Source organism: Scomber scombrus, chromosome 11, assembly GCF_963691925.1.
Source record: "Scomber scombrus chromosome 11, fScoSco1.1, whole genome shotgun sequence".
Taxonomy (NCBI): domain Eukaryota; kingdom Metazoa; phylum Chordata; class Actinopteri; order Scombriformes; family Scombridae; genus Scomber; species Scomber scombrus.
Genome location: NC_084980.1, coordinates 21215822 through 21234618, shown reverse-complemented (window position 1 = coordinate 21234618; position 18797 = coordinate 21215822). Strand labels below are relative to the sequence as shown.

Below are 18797 nucleotides of genomic sequence, written 5' to 3'. Positions count from 1 at the left end.
TTGTGTCTGCAGGCTTAAAAATAATAACATTTCACTGAACTGAAACAGTGCAATTAATTATGATCAACACTATTTTCACCCTGAATGTATCCGGAGACATGGTGGTTTTGGTCAAGTCATGCTTACAAGTTCCTAACCTCAGAGTTTCCTGTATGCATGTCGACAAAGATCATCTGAGGACGACTGCCAACGTGGTGGGTGATTGTATCAGTGTGGGTGTAGTGCAGCATCTGTCCAGACATGAGCTGCATGATGTTTGGTGGGGGGAAAAAAACAGATACCTGCTGACTCAGAGGCAATACTGACCTTTGTTCTTTTCAAGCAACAGGTCATATGTTTATTTAAGCACATTGAGTGCTTTAATATACTATACCCAGCGTCCAAGGATAAACACTTTAATTACATAAAAAACATATGAAGCTTGTCTTGATATACATAGGTTGTTGAATCTACTGCTGTCTTCATCTCAACGGTTTGAGTCATATGTATCAATTTAAGGAACATTTTAATGGGCAATGGGTATTAAATCTGTCCCTCATGTAGAGGAAATAAAATGCAATATTGTTTCTCTGTATTAGTTGTCAACTTGTGTTTGTGTAGTCTCAGCAGGATGTTTCTATTATAATTTTTGTCAAAAGAGAATGAAAGTGCAGAGATCCAATTTAAAGCATATAAGAAAATAAAAATTGGGCCACAGGGAAAAATGTAATTGTTCAGTGGGGCTTTTGCAGAGTTTTCTGTGTGTCCCCATGCTGGCACAAAGACCCTTTTAAGCAATAACATAATGATCTCAACCATCTGCAAGGGATTCAGTTGGAAATGGGCTGGTAACATTTTATCTGAATCTAATTATGTTACAGAAAACAGTGATGTGTTTAATTTTTTTTTCATTTAAGCTTTCACAGTTTTAAAATAGAAATACTGCAGGGATTTTGCAGAATTGTTCCAGCATGTGTTGCTACCATTTTGTCAGCCAAGTAGATCAACAATCAGGAAATCCGAAATAATGTAAAATTATGTGAAAACAAATTTGAATGTCATGTTTTGTTTACACCATTTATTCTGACTAATCATTCACAGCAGAAAACATAAAATATACAGATTGACATCTTTCACATGATATCACTTTTATCACTGTCATATATTATAATTTTTTCCCATATTTACATATATTACAATGCCGCATGCGGGACTCAGCACACATTATTTGAGTTTTAAAGGGCAGCTTGTACCAAAACCTAATTTACATTATATTTTTAATCTATGCAGCCCAACACCAGTGACCAGTTGAGAGATGTCAGTGGCAGCCGCAGCTTCCAGCCACCATGTCGTTATACTGTTTCAGCACAACATTCTCATCATCATCGAAGTATAGCAAGTTGATAGAGAAGAGCTTGTCGGGCACGCAGCATGGTGTCTCGATGCCTTTGATCAGCTTCAGGGCGTTGATGATGGACTGGACAGTGGCGTGGTTGGTTGGCCTCATGTTCTGACCCAGAGGGAAGGGGCAGGAGCCTTTGCAGTGGTATGCATTGTAACCACGGGGAGACACAATCCAGCCAGACCAGCCGATTTCCTCGAAGTCCACGTAGAGGGGCAGACGCTGGCAAGGCATAGACATACCTTCCTCTTCGCTGTAGTCCAGGGAGCGGGCACTGCGGGATGGACCGGACATTGGGGCCTGGAGCAGGCTGGAAGAGGCTTCAGTATTGTTTGGGTCTGGTGGAGGAAAGGAGAGGCTTTTCGTTAGAAATCACAGTATTTTATATCTTCTAAGAGTTACAGAAGGTTCCCAGAATGCAAATTTAAGCTATGTTGTGGGTGAGTAGAGATAAAGCAGGTCCTCTTAAGAGTTGTTGAGGCATCATTGATATTTCTTAACATTCTGAGCTCTGTTCTCATATATTATATCACAACTTTAACAGGCAGATTTTGAACAGCTTTGCAAAACCTTGTGATGATTGATCTGTAAATTAATAGGTTTGCAAAGTAGGTGAAGACATTTGTTTTTGAGTAGTGAATAAAAAAAAAGGGACATTTTTGTTACAGACTGATATGTTATACAGAGGAAATGGAGGGTAAGGGGACCAAGAGTTTCCCCAAGGCCCCATAATCTACACCCCTGCTTATCAGCAAAATACCTGCTCTAGTAATTTTACTATCACTGGGCACAACTTGATCAATCAACTGAGCGACATTACAGATAACACAATCAACAAGTCTCACCTGTGCTCTCAAGAGTGGCCGAGCGGCGGCCATCATCAGTGAAGAGGACCAACATGGGCTGCTTGCTCTGGTGGTGGTCACGTCCTGAAGCGAAGCGGATCAGTTTCATTTCCATTGGGCTTCCTCCCAGGGTCCGGACCACCACATGGAGCCCCAGGTTACTGCCTTCATCAACCATCCAGGAACGGACCTTCATAAATAAGTTCATATAAGTTATTTAAAACACATTTAGGCAGCTGCAATCAGAATTCAACTACAATAGTTAATGCAGACATTGAAGAGAAGTAGATACTTACAGCTTGTGTAATGGTGAACACCTCCCAACCAGTAGAGTGGACTGGGATGAGTCGAGAAGACAGCAACTTCCTCTCCTGTGTGTTGTTGTTTTTGGTGGTGTCAAGCAGCTGATAAACACTAACCTGAGTAAAACAGAGTTAATGTAAAATTAGTCACAACCCAGGTTGAAATTTGCATTAAATCATTCACTTATCCAGATTTTATCATTTAACTTTGTGCTTTACATACCTGACAGAAATGATGTCTGTTGAATGTCAGTGTTGCCTGAGGTCGCAGCTTGAAAAGATGGAGCTCTGCAGTGAGAATCTTCTCGGTTCTTGCAACTGTGGACAAATTGAACCTGAACTCCACCTGTTCACTGCGCACTGCAATAGAAATCATACATCATTAGACACAAGGGCCAACGCGATTACATTTAAATTTGTCTACAATTGCAAACTTCAAACGGATGCATGCTCAAATCTGATCTTACATTTGTCAAAGAAACTGCGGACAGTATTCCCCTCCAGAAGGTAAGGGTCCCTGGTCACACCGTCCACATCAGCTACCGTGTTGTACAGATCGAGCATATACTGAGGTGGCTGTTTGTGTCCATGGATAGCAGGGGGGTCCTCCATCCCAAAAACCTCCAAAAGTCTCTTTATGGCAGCTGAGCGGACTTCCTCTGGCTCATTCTCGGCGGTGAAATGATTCTCCAGGTAATTGAGTGAAGGTCGTGCAGCGGTGCACACCAAGGTGGCAAAGGTGACCACAAACATCAACATCTTTGAGCGGCGAGTAGTTTCCTTGTGCATCGGTCGGTGTCCTGAAACCTCACAGTCAGCCAGCAACTTGGAGTTGGAGTGACTGCCGTGTCCTGGAAACTCGACTTTTTATATCAAATACCCCCATTCCCTCTCCAGTGCCCCCAAACTCTTGGTAAACAGCAGTAAAGATGCTATTTGGTCGCAAATGTAAATCACCAATCAGCGAATGTAAAGGGAGACTAATGGCGGTGTTAACAAGGTGTGAACCCGATTGTAGATTTTATTCAAGCCCATTGTCCCCACGTCTGGCAATAAAGCCTCAAATAAACTAAATTCAGCTCGACACTTAACGACGAGTGAGTGTGCCTGTCTTGGAACACAGGTTTTGTCTGATATATCAATTTATAGTGGAAGAAAATGTAAAAAAGGTGAAGCGAATAAACTTTGAGCTGATCTCATGAGGAAGTGCTCTCGCCATGGGAGGTTAACTGCGCCCAAATGAATCCATTAATTAAGAATAATGGGCACAGTGTCTTAGGTGGAAACCAATTACTCCGATAAAGAGAGGGGTGTCATTGGCTACACGTCTTGAGATTTACATAACTGCTTATTCAATTACAGCTGGATAATCAGCAAATTTCAACGTTTTTTATATGTAAAAGCTTCTTAACTCCAGCTGGACTGATCGAAAATATGATTAAACCTAAGAGAATCTGACATCATGTTCTACGTACAATTTAGAGCAGTTGCCAACAACCTCTCCACGTGCAGAAATAATTAAAACCCTCTCAAAATTTCACAAAACAGCTGAGTTCAGAAGTCAGTTATTCTTTAAAACTGCTCGTTTTCATTTATTCTTCAAAGCCAACCTAGATGATTTTTCTAGTAAACTCAGAAATGGCGCAGTGCCATTTGGTGCCTTTGATCTTTACGCACAATTACGCACGAGCAAAAGACAAATTGAGACAGAAAAAAGCTCCCCCACTGTAGTAAACGTTTAAGGCATCAAAGTATTTGTGTACATGACACCTTGCAAGCAAGCTATAAAACTACTTCTCTTTAGATGACACAGAAAACTGTGACACAAACGTGTTGTTTCACACGTTTATATCAAAATAAGGACCTATTGACTCCTTGCACGTGTGTTTTTTCAAAGGGATATTTGCAAAATTGGTTGGCTTTTCATGATGTCCTTTCTAGTTTCTTCAAAGCTTCATCCCAGCCCTTTGAAACTAAAAAGTATTGATACTGATTAGAATAGATTTCAGATTTTAGAAATTATTACAGTTTTAATTGTTTAAATTGTAATCTATACAATCAATATTTGCTTGTGTTCCTCTGGAATGAACTTTTCTGCACTCAAACCAGAATTTCAGATACTGATTACATTTTATAGTAGTGTCTATAGTAATTTGAGGGTGGGCAACACAGACAATTTGTTCTGTGGGAGGATGTGTTAGGTGCAGTTTTCTTAGTAATATTCCTGGGATAGCTTTCCAAAAAAAAAAAATTGTTTTATTTGCAGTTTGAGCGTACAATAAAAAGTCTTCACAGATTGTTATGGTATTAAATTTATTTACAAAATTAATATTTTACATATATTACATATAATACAATAATACTTTAGGGTAGCAAATTCTTGAACAAATGTCCTAATAGTTTGAAGGGGTTATGCAGGGTTATCCACTGTGAGTCACAGCTTTGGAGCTCAGTAGATATTGGGAGTTGTTTTCCAATAGAGGGCGCTGTGTTCAGTTTTGGCAAAGGCAGGAAGTGATGGAGAGGACAGTGCGCATCTGCCCATGCTGGTTGAGGAAGCTGTGACTCTCATAGCCCTGAGGAACGCAGGAGTTGGATTTTCTTTCAGCCCACAAGTGGCAAATTTCTGGATCAGATGGACTCCTGCAACAGAAAAATTAAAGCTGTTTAAAATCATTTTATGCAATACATTGAATAATTGCTTTGTGTTCTGTGTGTCTGTCTCCAGATACACTGATCTTCCACTAAAAATGTCAATAATAATATATTGCTTACTGTCAGGGTCTCTAGTGAAACTATGTCTATCAACTTCATTTGTGAAGGTCTTCTGTCCTTGTATAATGTTATGTGACTCTGTCCAATGACATTTATATATTTTTTACTGTTTGTTTCAAATAGGAGGATTCCTCTCTAAACTTTACATGAACTTATAATGATTGTGTTCAATAATATCTTGACAATAACACACAACAGTACAATACATTAGATATTGAATTATTAAAGAAAAGAAAAATGAGTCCCAATTAGATCCACATTAATGAACTCAAATACTTTTTTATACCTTTTTTTTAAAAATACTTTTCCTCCTTAAAATGTAACTATAGTTATATAATGAAGAAATTATAAGCTATATATGGAATGTGAACCTCTTATTGTGTTCATGTCTTTAAGAGAAAGTGGTATTTACATTGTTAGAAGTCTGCTACAATCACAAAGTAAAGCAGAAGTTATAAAAGGAACATTTGGTGTAGGAATTAACCTTAGAAAGCCAACATGCTGAGTGCAGAAGGTGTTAGAGCTCACAGGCAATTGTTATGAGAGGCGTAGAGGAGGTGTGTGTGTGTGTGTGTGTGTGTGTGTGTGTGTGTGTGTGTGTGTGTGTGTGTGTGTGTATAGCAGCTGTGTTCGTACTTACCTGAGAAGGCATCGGTTTCCTGTAGTGCAGCCTCCCATACATCTGCCCACATCTATTTCCTGTGGAAAATTAGCAACACAGAGAGAAAGAGCAATCAGCTCACAGCTGGTCACAAATATTGACCCAGTGGAGTTGGTGGCCAGCTGCTGTTTAGCATATTAACTGCTTTGATTCAACACCTGGAGGAACCATTTGTGTTTGCACCTTTGGTGCTGAGCCAGAGCAGACAACTGAGACTAAATAGTGTCTCCAAGAATTAAGCTTCAATTGCCTCCATCAAACCATTCATTTATAACAGAAAATCTTCTGTCACAAATAATGACTTTAACTTTTGTGGCACTCTGAGGGTTGTGAATGCACTTTGTAAGATATTCCTTAATTTATCATCTTGACTGTTGCAAGCTGCTGAGAGGAGATGAATCCCGTTGTTTCTCCATTTGCTTCATGGAGAGACCCACAATGTAACACTATGACCAACAAAACAGTTTAAATCAAGTTGTAATGCTGTTTTCCTGCAGAAAAGAACAGCCTTGACTCTTTTTAAATCTCCCAGTCTATTATGTGTATTGTGCATGAACTTCACATCCTAAAGTTTCCTCAGAACAGGATGTGTGGTGCCAGCCACCGGTCAGTGGATTAGCTTGATTAAGTGCTGTCTTCCACACATGTGTCTGATGAATAAAGATGCTTCATTACTGTCTGGCACCCCAACTACTCCTCCGTTTCCTCTCATCTTGATCACAAAAGGTAGTGTGAAACCAGCATCACAAATGAATCACTCTCCTAGTGTTACTTATACCATGCTACTCAAATAAAAAATAAACCTCATGTTTAAAGGCTGGATTCAAATATAAAACTGAAGTAGGGAATGTTGTGGATGAATGTGGATAATAAGATAATTATACTTTTTCAGGGTTACAAAAAGAGGAGCCTTTGTTTTAGTGACTTACTTTGAGTCTCTCCTCTTTGACTCCGTCTGCATGATGGACTATTTCATAGTAATACTCCACGTATGGGACCCTGTAGCAGCTCTCCTTCAGCTCACAGGCTGCCACTGTCTGGATGAGGTCCACTTTGTTGGGCGTTTCCACCAAGGCTGAGTCAAACTTAGTGGGGACACAGGAGAATCCCTCTGTGAGTGAGAGAAAAGTGAAAAGTTAGAGCTATACAAGGAGGAAGATGATCCAAATTGTAATCCAAATGTAAACAAGAGTTGTCACACCTCAGGAAAATTCAAACCACAGGATTAGCTCTTTAATCCCAAATTGATTGAAATGATTGCCTTTTAACACACAAGAAAACAACTTCATGTAAAACTGTTTTTTCCCCCTCTGATGCTGTTAAATGTTTGTTTACATCAGTTATGTTTGAACACAGCAGAACACAGGCCTATATCTTTAATAATGCATGCAGTATTTTTTCATTCCTAAATCAAACTCTTCAAGGATGAATTAGAATTTAGTTAAGATGTATAAATGATTAACTCTGTCAGTTCAGTAAATCATGGTGAATCCAATGTTAACAGTGCTGACTTTGGGTCTCCAGTGAATATCAATCAGTGCTGTTTTAATCTTGAACTCAGTCCACAAACATAATGTAGTTCAACATGTAGAAATGCATCAACAGACGCTGTTCCCTTTTTTATCAAGGTAGTAAAAAAAAGAAAAAGATATGTACTAGAACAAGAGGTAAAAAATTCATTTTATCTGGGTGTAAAGTTTAAGTCCCTTGAAGGCCAAACAATCACACTTGCTTGAATATTTTTTGCAAAATTGAAAATGCACTAAAACCAATGAAAGTCGACAAACTCGTTTAATTAAAACATCACATTTAGTTTAAAATAGGTTCATATGGAACTAACTGCATATATGAGCTTTATGGGAACTGCCTTATCTTCATCAGTCATTTCACATTTGATGAGCGGATCATCAGTTCAGCATCCCTTCCTGTTCTGGTTGTTGTTTTAAACTGACAGGTGACACACACACACACACACACACACACACACACACACACACACACACACACACCTGGAGAGCCCTTGGACCTGGAGCATCCTCCCACGTCGATGACTGTCTCATAAGGCGTCTCGGAGTTATAGGTCCTCAGTGCGGGAACGCGGATGCACAGGGTCAGCTTGATCTCACAGTGGCACTCCTCAATGACCTCCACTTCCCGGGATCCCTCGAACAGAAGCACCCGGTCCACGCGCATCCCGGTCGGCTCACACACCTGGTTGAGCCCGCAGGAAGGCAGCTGCACCAGCGGCTCTGAGCTTTCTGCAACAACCGGTCCTCCCGTCCGCAGCTTTTTGTGAGAGGAGAGAAATTATCAGTTGGGCATGTCACAACATGTTTGTTTTTTCTGCCCTTAATTAGTGAAAATGCAAAAAAGGCATTAAGTCGGTATGTTTAGACTTTTATTGAATGGTTTATACAGAGTGTAATAAATGGCCTTGCAAAATAATATTCTACGTATTTTAGTTATTTCACAAGTTTTCATGAATACTGATATTTCTCAAAAAGAAAAAGATGTTTAATGATACCACACTGACAACATTTAAGGCAGCAGAGCAGCCTTGACAGACAATCACAAAGTTGCAGCGCGCCCCTGTGGTGGTTTGGGGTAATTGCATCAGCCTCCTGCACCTACTTTTTTGCTCCTGAGAAATTCCAGCATTGAGGAATGTTTTGAGGATTCCTGTTGTCCTGCTTCATGTGATGGCCTGGGTGCCCCCCCACAGTGAGACCTGCACATTCCCACATCCACACTGACGGGACTCCCAGAGATGTCTGAGGAGAGAAAGAAACATAATTGGCTTTGATTTGATTTGAGACAGGAACGATTATTACAGCGGTTATTATTTGCTTTAAAATTTCCATGCATTTGATGGCAAATTGAAACCCCTGCATTGACTGGTGGTGAAAGGTTATCCTGAACATGTGGAGGAATGTGGGGTTTTACCTTGGCCGATGTAGACAAAGTGGCTCTGTCTTTTGCAGCACACTCTCTGTGTGAACAGGTTTCTGTGATCTCTGATGTGTTTGCTCAGTGCTCCCGTAACTAGAAAAACATAACACAAACATTCATCAGTGTTGTTATCATGTTACTTGATATTGGAGTAAGCATACTTTTTCCTTTAGAATGTAAAACTTTTTTTTTCTCAAAAGGCAATCACAGTTTTTGATTACACGAACACGAACAGTGCAGGAATCCAACTACTGTCACATCATTGACTGATAATGAAAATCATTCAAAATACACACAAATATGAATGTTAACAGGAAAATATTTCTAACAAAATCTCAATGAATTAATTTTAGAAAATATTTGTAATCCAAGTATTTAATTGAAATATTTGTTCTGGATGTGCAAGAAAAAACTGATATAAAGTAATTTGACTGTGTTGATGTGCACATGCAGTTATGCATGAGAACAAATTACCATCACTTCTAACACTTATGCCAGCCACATAATAAGGGATTATTAAGGATATTTGAGAAGACTGATGTCAGTCCAGTTAGTACATGCTTCTGTATCAATGTCACAGCAACAGTAGAATAGAGCAAACAGTACTTACAGGTCAGGTGGAGGACACATAGGAGAAGAAGGACCAGTCTGAGTACATCCATGGCTTTAGTCCCAATCTGCTCCTCAGCTGCCAGATCCTGAGTGTCCCTCTGCTTGCTGACGCCTCTGATATTTATACGGGATCAAGCTTCAGCCCCAAATGTCACCCAAAAACAAGGTCTCAAGTGGGGAGTCAAAAAAAAGGAGCTAATCCAATTTCCATGCTGAATGCTTTGTGGGATGGTGTTCTTGCAGGCAGGAGCCACTTCAAAGGCAACCTCCAAAGTAAAGCATTGAGTTTTCACCTCGTCTGTTTCTACAGCAGAGAGGATACAGTGGCTTGAGTGTGTCGACCAGGCCCGAGCTCACCCTAATGAAGTGCTTAAGTAGCCTTGAGCCATTAAAGCGGTGCTCATTCAAAGGCATTAATCATCTTTTATCTCAGGGGGAAGGTGTTTAGCACCTCTGACTTAAAACAAAACCTGGCCCAAACACATAAACAGGATCAGTGTGGGGGCCTGAGCCTCCCCTACAGAAAACTCCAGCACCTTTGTGTTTATTCAACATGACACCAAATGGCCAGACCTCGCAGAACTGCCCTTCAAATCTCTGCCTCTCTTTCTCTTCAGAGGAAAGGAAAAGATTAAGAACTAGAATAAAATACTGTTTATTAATCATGCTTTTGCACATGCAACGTTCCAAGATAGAAACTTAAGTAAGAATACAATTTAATGGCAAAAAGGCCAAGAACACACCCTATGTTGTGTCAATTATACATCTAAAAGATGAGACCTAAATACTTTATTTTGTGCCTTTCCCAGACATCTTACATCCTGCTTTTAAAATGTAACTTTAATCACATGAAAAACAAGTTTACCTACAAAATAATCTTAGTATTTTACTGATTTTCCATACATATCTTAATAAGGTGTTAATCCTTCTTTGATGTGTTGATGTGATCCCCTCATTTTCACCAGGATCAACGGATCATCGTTGGGATAGTCGTCAGCACTCAGACACCTTGATTAAGGTGACGCCTCAATGCGGTTTCAATTGTTGATTCCTTTCTTGAAGTGCAAACAAATCACGCTGAAATTTTATCATAATCCCAGTAAAACCCAGATTCTTAGTAATTAGTTGATTTAATTATCTAGATTATACAATATAATAAAACAGTAAAAACTGTAAAGTTGGCTTGAGTTGGTTTTGCGATTAAGTTTCAGGCCTTTAAGGGGGAGGGGAGTTAAACATTTGTTATTATTTATAATGTGAATATAATGTGTTTCTTTTGTTTCTGTCTGTATGCAACCATATTGTAGAGGTTATCAGAGGTTACAAGCTACTAAGTTTGAGACCCAATAAAAAAAAGTGAGTTTGATAAGACTTGCAACTGAAATCAAGTTAAATGCTGCAATGCTGGCAAAGCAGTCTCACAATAAAGTCCATTAGTAGCATATCACATGACCTTCCGCAGCAGATGGAGTTTGCACAATTATTATGAAAGTATGGTTGTTCAAATTTCCATTTTTTTCTGAGCACTTCAATGATTTTTCTCACACACTGACTTTAAAGCTGAGATTGGAAGTTTTTTCTTAATATTGGAGGCAGCAGTTAACAAAAAATGATCTCAAAAAGCTGTGTGTTTGCTCATTTTTAAGAATCTACAACAGTGATTTAAAAAAAAAAAAAAAAAGATTATTTGCATTAGTGCATTATTTTTGGGGGACAGAGATAAATACAATTACAAATTTCTTTATTTTATTTATTGGCTGTGTGAAACAGGTGTCAAAATGATGTTGCTTGTAAATCTTCCCTAGCCATTCAACTTTCTTAGAATATAGGCCCATTATGTGTTTCCTCTAGACAGCTTTATTGAATATTTGTGTTTACTTAAATCTGTCAAAATCTCAGATAATACATTCAGTAAGTAACTTTAATTATATAGCATCTTTCAGGGGGAGACATGACAAAGTGCTTTACAGAGGAAATAAAACAAACATAAATACAGACATTAAACAATAAAGAACTGAAATAAATAGAAAATTAGAAAAATTATACAACAGCAACTCTAAACACATGGGTCTTGAGCTGAATTGTAAAGGTGTCCACAGAGTCCACAGTTCTTAAATCCAAAGGGAGAGAGTTCAAAAGTTAAGTTAATGCAGTCTCCTTTACTTTTAAGCCTAGATTGAGGAACAACCAGCAAACCCTGATGAGAGGACCTCAGAGACCTGTTGGTGATGTAGGGCTACAGTAGACCTTGACTGTAGGAAGGAGCCTGGCCGTGCAGAGCTCTACAGGTGACACAATGATGTTGATTTTTGCAGTGTTTCTTAGTTGATAAAACAAGAGCGAATCAGATACTTGGTCCAGAGTCAGAGCCTGGTACATAGTGACAATTAGATTTCTTACACAGAACCAACAAGGTAAACGACCCGTATCTTAGGGGAGGAGCAGAAGTAAGGATTTCAGTTTTGTCTGCATAAGCTGTAAGAAATTATCTTCCATCCAGTTTTTACAGTGTTTGGACAAAACTGACAGTTTAGCTACATTTTGAGGTTTAAATGAGATGTATAACTGAATATCATCAACAGAGCAGTGATAGGAGATACCTTTAATGTGCCTTATTATTTGTCCAATGGGAAGCATACAATGTTATAATAAACACATTTGTGTCTTCAAAAATCTTTTCTTTTTATCTCTGTACTGCACAAAGCTTTTTAGAACCTACAGCTAATATTACAGGGTTTAATTTTGTCCTGAAAAATAATTTGAATTTTTTTTACATTAAATGTCGTTTCACATTTACAGTCATACCTGCTCAAATGCGGCCACTCTTCCCATTTCAGTAAACCTCTCCTCATTACATTCAGTTCAATACTACACGTGCTGAGATGATCACTGAGGGGTTGATTAGATTATACTCGTAACATGAGCATGCAGCTTATGCATGATGAGTACTAGACAATCCCTTTGTCCAGCAGAGATTGACTTGAAGAACATGTAGCAGACATTATGCCTGCACAGTCTGGCTTAGTGTCTGTCTTGTGTCATGACTGCTATCTGGGTCACTCCGTACTCAGTTTTGTGTTCACTTCTCTTAGCTTTAGGATAGGTTTACAATTTTTCAAGTATGTCTTGCCCAAACACTGACACAGGTAATCATATTTTCCTGTTCATACTGGCTATGAGATCCTTTCACAATGCATGTATAATGTAAGTGAAAGTTTATCTGCCGGTCAGATGTCTAAAACAGTCAAATGGAGCAGATAGCTTTCAAAGTTACGATCTTTTAAGTGTCAAAGTCCCTCTGTTTGTTACTATACTTCCTCCACTCCTTTATACTAAAAAGGACTGTAAATGTGGCAGCTATCCGCTTGAATTGACTTACTTGTTTGCCTGAAGCCTCACATCAGCTTCAGAGAAAATGTTAAATATGTTTTTGCTCAAAATGAGGACTGTGGATTTTGGCCTCCTTTACTTACAATGTAAGAACATTTGAAAGGCTTTTTAATGGCCAGTACAAACTGTAGGAATGATCACAGTGAGCAAAAACTCTTCAGTATTCATAAGGGCACGTGATTATTGTATTAAGACAGACTTTTGTGAAATTGTGAACTTATCAACTTATTAAATGATGAGAATTTGAATTTGAATTTTGCTATCAGTGCAGCAACACCATGCATGTGACAAAGTAAACCAATTCATTGGATAATCCTGTTTAAATAATAATGTAAAAGGTAAACTAATGTTAGTTTTCCTTTCAGGAAACCCCAACAAACCGAACCACTCTTATTGCCATTATAACCTTGCCCCAGCCCCTTGACCCCAAACAATAATAATGGTCATATGCAGCACATTTAAATGTAATCCCATCAGTGTCCTTTTCAAGCACCTGCATTCGGCTGCAGATTCATGTCTAGGGGTTAAAGTAGCCTCTGTAAAGCCTGTCTATTGTCTGGTCTGTGTGGGAGGAGTCTGACACTCAGGGATTACAGGTTTACAAGCAATAGTTCCGGATTATACACCAGGAGACAATACCGCAGCATAGGGACAGAACAGTGGCACTATAGCAGCATCTGAACACACGGTCGGTTTTCTGAGCGATATTTTCCTGATGCATACAGATGCTTTTGAATTCACATCATGCAGCTCACGTCTTTTCAGGTCACTTTTTATGTTCAGTTTTTGGTTTGCAGAAATCTGTTTTATCTTTAATCTACCACCTTCTTGTTTTTTTCAATTTTTCAAGATTTCAAATACCAAAGAAAAACAGAGTTTCTTCCAGTGCCTGGGAAAGGAATAATGTATTTAAACAATAGAAATAATACCATCAACAATGAAAGGAGTAAGAAGAAAATAAAAGGGAAAACATGTAAGTATAGACACACCACTAAATTTAAATGCTGCCTTTTATGGTTTGGATCAACTTTGATTAAACATTATGATGCCTTAAATATGTAAATAAATTAACATTGCTGTTTGCATCCCAAACTTTAACATCAATCTGATTCTTCTTTCCTTCTCAGGGGCTCAACAGAAAACAACTCCAGAGCAGGAGATCATCCTCCTGACGTCACCAAAAGTTAGGGAAAGGAATAAAAATGTGGAGGCAAAGGAGAACATGACGGAGGAGCAGGGGGCGGTGCAGCACACCACGTTTGGGAAGGCCCTCTATGATTTGACCCATTCAGAAAAGGTGATGGATGATCTAACATTTGGACGGCGGGTAGGGCTCTATGAGCTGAGAGGGGAGATCGGTGCTGGCAACTTTTCCCAAGTTAGATTGGGAATACATGACCTAACCAAAGGTGAGATATTTGATGCTTTGCCTTTTTTAAACCCCCATTTTCACAACAACAGTAAGCAGGCAGTACATGTGGCTGTAAATAGACAGATGATGTTCTTTTTTTAGTCATTTAATTTATTCAACTAGATGACCCAGAAACATCATTCAAACATTCATTCCTACCTTCACATTTTTTCTTAATGATATAAAATGTTTTTATATAATATGCAAAAAATGTGTGATCATTGCTCAGTAATAAAATATAATCTGGTTGGTTTCAAGGCCTGATACGGCTGCAATTAAATATGTACAAGAGTTATTTCTATAAATGTTTCAAAGAAATGCTACATTGGTTATAATAGTTTACACCTCTTCATATCCCTCCCCATTAGAACATCTGAAGCACCACTGATGTTTCAGCATGTCTAATATCTCCCACTTTTTTAGAGCATTTACTTTTTAAATTTAAATAATAAACCCAGATATGTTTTTCTAACTGTCAACAAACCCAACAGAGACCAAAACCAGCAGTGCATTAGTCCATCTTTAAATACTTTCCAACTTTCCCAGCATCTCTGTGGCTCTTAAACCTTTGTTCCTATACAGAAGATGTACGTATATGTTTAATGGGTCCAAAATATATACTCACATATTTAAGAAATGCTAAATAATTGCCTAAAACAGCCGGGCACTGCAGTTTTTAAGCAAACATTTCTGAAACAAGAGAAAATAATGTGAGTAATGAGAACTCCTGTACATATTTCCAGTAGCAGAATGATTTATGTAGAAATTACTCAAAATAAACTGCAATGCCCATGTTCGTGATTATGACCAAACATGTCATCTATCTGTGTTTAATAATATTTTACACAAACATTGAGCTGTATGGCATAAAGGAATAAGATATCTCAGGCCTTTGCTACAGAGATGATACATATTAGTTGGATCAGTTCATTGTTGTTTTTTCTCTTTTTTGTGTGATTTGTTGACAATAAGAAAACATACAATACCATCACATGTATTTTGCAAATACTTCTTGAGCCACCTCTAAACATAAAAGGACCACAGGATTGTAAGGATCAAAATATAGAAGGAAACACAACTCAAGAAATGGCAGTGTGAGAAGGTAAAATGTGTTTTGTCATTGTTGACTCAATGCCTTCATCCATATCTGTCTTGCCTCAACAGAGAGAGTGGCAGTAAAAATCCTGGATAAGGTGCATCTGGACAAGCAATCGAAGGCACTTTTTACCTCAGAAATCTCTTGCATGGAGAAGCTGGTCCACCCCAACATAGTGCGTCTGTATGAGGTGGTGGAGACATTCAAGAGGCTCTATCTGGTGATGGAGTATGCCAGTGGGGGAGAGCTGTTCTCTCGGATCAGCACCAGGGGGCGCCTCTCTGACCTGGAGAGCAAACTTGTCTTTTCTCAAATCCTCTCTGCAGTCAAATATATGGTAAGTCAGCAGCAGCTTTCAGGGGAACAAAGTGAGAGAAATTAAAGGAGTGATACCTAGTGCAGTAAAATGATGGCAAATAATTCAATAATACTTTTTATTTTTTGTAACTAATATTTTAGAGCTGTCATGTAATAAATCCAGGCAGTGATAACACTTAAAAATTCAGCTTTTTAATTGGCTTTGCTTATTGTAAAGTTCTCATACTTTAAACCAGCTGTCCAGGTAAGCTTTAAACTGTCTAATTTGTCTGTAAATATTAACCTCCTTTCTCTTTTCCCAGCATGATAGCAATATTGTCCACAGGGACCTGAAGGCAGAAAATATCTTCTACACCAACACTTACTGCATTAAAGTGGGTGACTTTGGTTTCAGCACTTCCTGCTGCCTACCTAACAATGTCCTTCACACTTTCTGTGGCTCTCCACCCTACGCAGCTCCCGAGCTGTTCAAAGAGAAAGGCTACATTGGTCAATATGCAGATATTTGGGCGCTGGGTATCTTACTTTACTTCATGGTGACTGCCACTATGCCATTCAAAGCCACTACCACAGCCAGGCTTAAGTGCTGTATCCTGCAGGGCTCCTATGCTATTCCATCTTATGTACCTGCATCATGCCAGGAGCTCATTAAAGGACTCCTGAGGCCCGTACCTGTGGATCGCCTCACTGTGACGGAGATCATGGCCAGTAACTGGATGAGAGGCATTGACTACCCTCAGGCCTACCCTACTTGTAACCCTACTCCATCCCACCTGGCCGAGCCCTCCTACAACCACAGTTCAGATGAACTAAATGTTAAGGCAGCTTTGGAGGATCTTGGCATCACCAAGGTCCATCTCATCAACAATGGCTTAGATTTGAGAAGCCCTGTTACTGGGGCTTACCGAATTTTGTTACATCGCATTCAGAAGAGAAGGTCTGTGGAAGCTGTGGGATACAGCCAGACCTGCACCAAAGAGTCCCACAACAGACTCAGATGGAGAGCAGGCTCAGACGGCCAGCTGAACATACGCCACTCTGTGGTCTGCATCATCATGTAGTTTGTTTATTAATGGAATAAGTTCAAATGTTTCTGCCTTTTTTATAACAATTAAAGAAGATGATTGATACCACTCTCAGACATGAGATTTAGATTGATCTTCTCATCTAACTCTTACAAAAACTAAGCATAGAAGCATTTGTCAAATGTCAAACTGTTCCTTTAACATTCCTGTTGTTGTGGCAAAGCTAAAAAGAGCAGAACATGGCTTCAGATTTGAATTTCACCATGAATAGATGCTCTCATGTTACTGGAGGTCACTGTGGATAAAAGTATAGACCTGTGACCAGACTTGGCACTCTTATGTCCACTAAGATAACATCTGAAGTTTGTAGAGTCTCAGCCACATTTAAACCAACTGAGCATGAAAGAAATTTCAGATGAGGGCTGACAACGAGCAAGTGATTGCTCTTTCTGTAAGGCAACAGGAATGTAACAATAACAAAACCACATCCATTTTTAAAAAATAAATGAGTGAAACATCATTAAGTTAAAGTGAGCAACAGTAAAGGCCATTAAAGGAGCTGCCATTTTTATTCCAACTTTCTTTGAAATTTAATAGCTTAGACTTGCCAAACATTTCAATCACATTTCAATGACTTTTTCAGGTTACTTATGTGTTTCTGGATTATTTATATCCCATAATAATATTTTAATGAGAAACATAATCAAACAAATATATTTGTGGGCCTGGAAGTTATAGGTTATTTCTTTAAATGGAAAGACAGAGTTATTAATGTGGGCATAAAAATGTGTAACTGCCCCAGAAATCACTTGTATTTAAAGGAGGACGAGGAGTCAGTATATGATGAAATACGGTCATTTTTTATTTCTGTAAACTAAAAGGGACTCTATTTCGGAACTTCATTCTTACTGTATATCTCCTTGTGTTTCATACTGTATGTATCTTTCATTTTATTAAAATAGTTAAAACAGTACGTGTATGTAATTCTAATGATGTTTCTTTTGGAGCGTCTCAAGAGGTTTCCTGAAATGTGCACATTTAGCCTGAAAAAAAAGACCTTTACTGGTAAAGAATAGACAATAACAAACTAACTACATTCATGGTGCTGCAAAATATATCTGTCATATATTAGCATGATACTGCTAGGCAAACAATAATTTACAATTATGAAAAAATAGTTCACTGCTTATAGTGAAAGAGGATACCTTTCATGACAGATTTTTGGTCAGACTTGAACCGTACAGGTGTTATGGCAATAAATATAATGTCATTTTCAAATTATTCTGTGGTGTGCAATGTTTTTTGACTGCTTTCATCTTTCTGTTTTATTTCTCATTGCACACTCTTTTAAGAGCTGTAATTCACAAACCCCAAAATGTGTGTCAGTCTTTGGCACCAATTGCACAAGACTTCTGTTAACACACATTTCAACGTTTGTTTTTAAGGTGGCAGAAATGCAGCAACAGGGAACAAGTCTGTGCACTTGTTGTCATGTCTGTTTTTAGCTAAGCTAGCAGCATGGCTTTAGGGATAATGATGTTGGTCCACCACTTTGGTCCATACTGAAATAACTCAATAACTACGGATTGCCAGAAAATACACATTCATTTTACCCAGAAGATGAATTCCACAGTTTTTCCTCCAGTGCCACCAAGAGGTTGGTCTTTGCAGTTCAGAGTGAACTAGCTCGACAACTATAGGGTAAACTGTCATAAAATGTCCTACATATATTCACGCTCCATAGAGGATCATCTTCATGACTTTGGTGATCCTTTGACTTTTTTTTCCACATTTTTCACTTATTTGATTAAAGCTACCTTTGTTTAGATTAAAATGCTATTAATAAGGTAATGGCACTCTAAAATGTTAGAGAGATCCACCAGGCATATAAACTAATCATTATTCCATTCTCATAATATTCTGTGAAAACTCTGACCAATCATATCATTCGGTCCGTTGGCGGAGGGGACGGGTGTGCGGGGGTGGTACATAGGAGGGAGGAGGGGTTGTTGCTGTTCAAGTTTTTTCAAAG

At 38.7% G+C, this 18797-nt stretch overlaps 3 protein-coding genes across 3 annotated transcripts; 1 reads left to right on the top strand and 2 right to left on the bottom strand.

The window, feature by feature from the left end:
• Positions 1-1200: 1200 nt before the first annotated feature.
• On the bottom strand, positions 1201-3346 carry admp (anti-dorsalizing morphogenic protein). The gene is given in 5 exon segments (XM_062429365.1): positions 1201-1719; positions 2209-2416; positions 2523-2645; positions 2752-2888; positions 2996-3346. Coding segments are annotated over 5 exon segments (1212 nt in total). The 5' UTR covers positions 3318-3346; the 3' UTR covers positions 1201-1297.
• A 1674-nt stretch (positions 3347-5020) lies between these two features.
• pnhd (pinhead) lies at positions 5021-9575 on the bottom strand. Its single transcript, XM_062428237.1, has 7 exons — positions 9524-9575; positions 8908-9006; positions 8596-8735; positions 7974-8250; positions 6894-7075; positions 5944-6002; positions 5021-5171 (listed from the first exon to the last, which is right to left on the bottom strand). Exons 1-7 carry the CDS (start codon positions 9573-9575, stop codon positions 5021-5023), a joined length of 960 nt encoding a protein of 319 aa, XP_062284221.1.
• Positions 9576-13818: 4243 nt separating this feature from the next.
• LOC133990926 (serine/threonine-protein kinase NIM1-like) lies at positions 13819-16801 on the top strand. Its single transcript, XM_062429351.1, has 4 exons — positions 13819-13888; positions 14043-14324; positions 15491-15759; positions 16043-16801. The coding sequence occupies exons 1-4, from the start codon at positions 13819-13821 to the stop codon at positions 16799-16801; spliced, it is 1380 nt and encodes a 459-aa protein (XP_062285335.1).
• The last annotated feature ends 1996 nt before the right edge of the window (positions 16802-18797 follow it).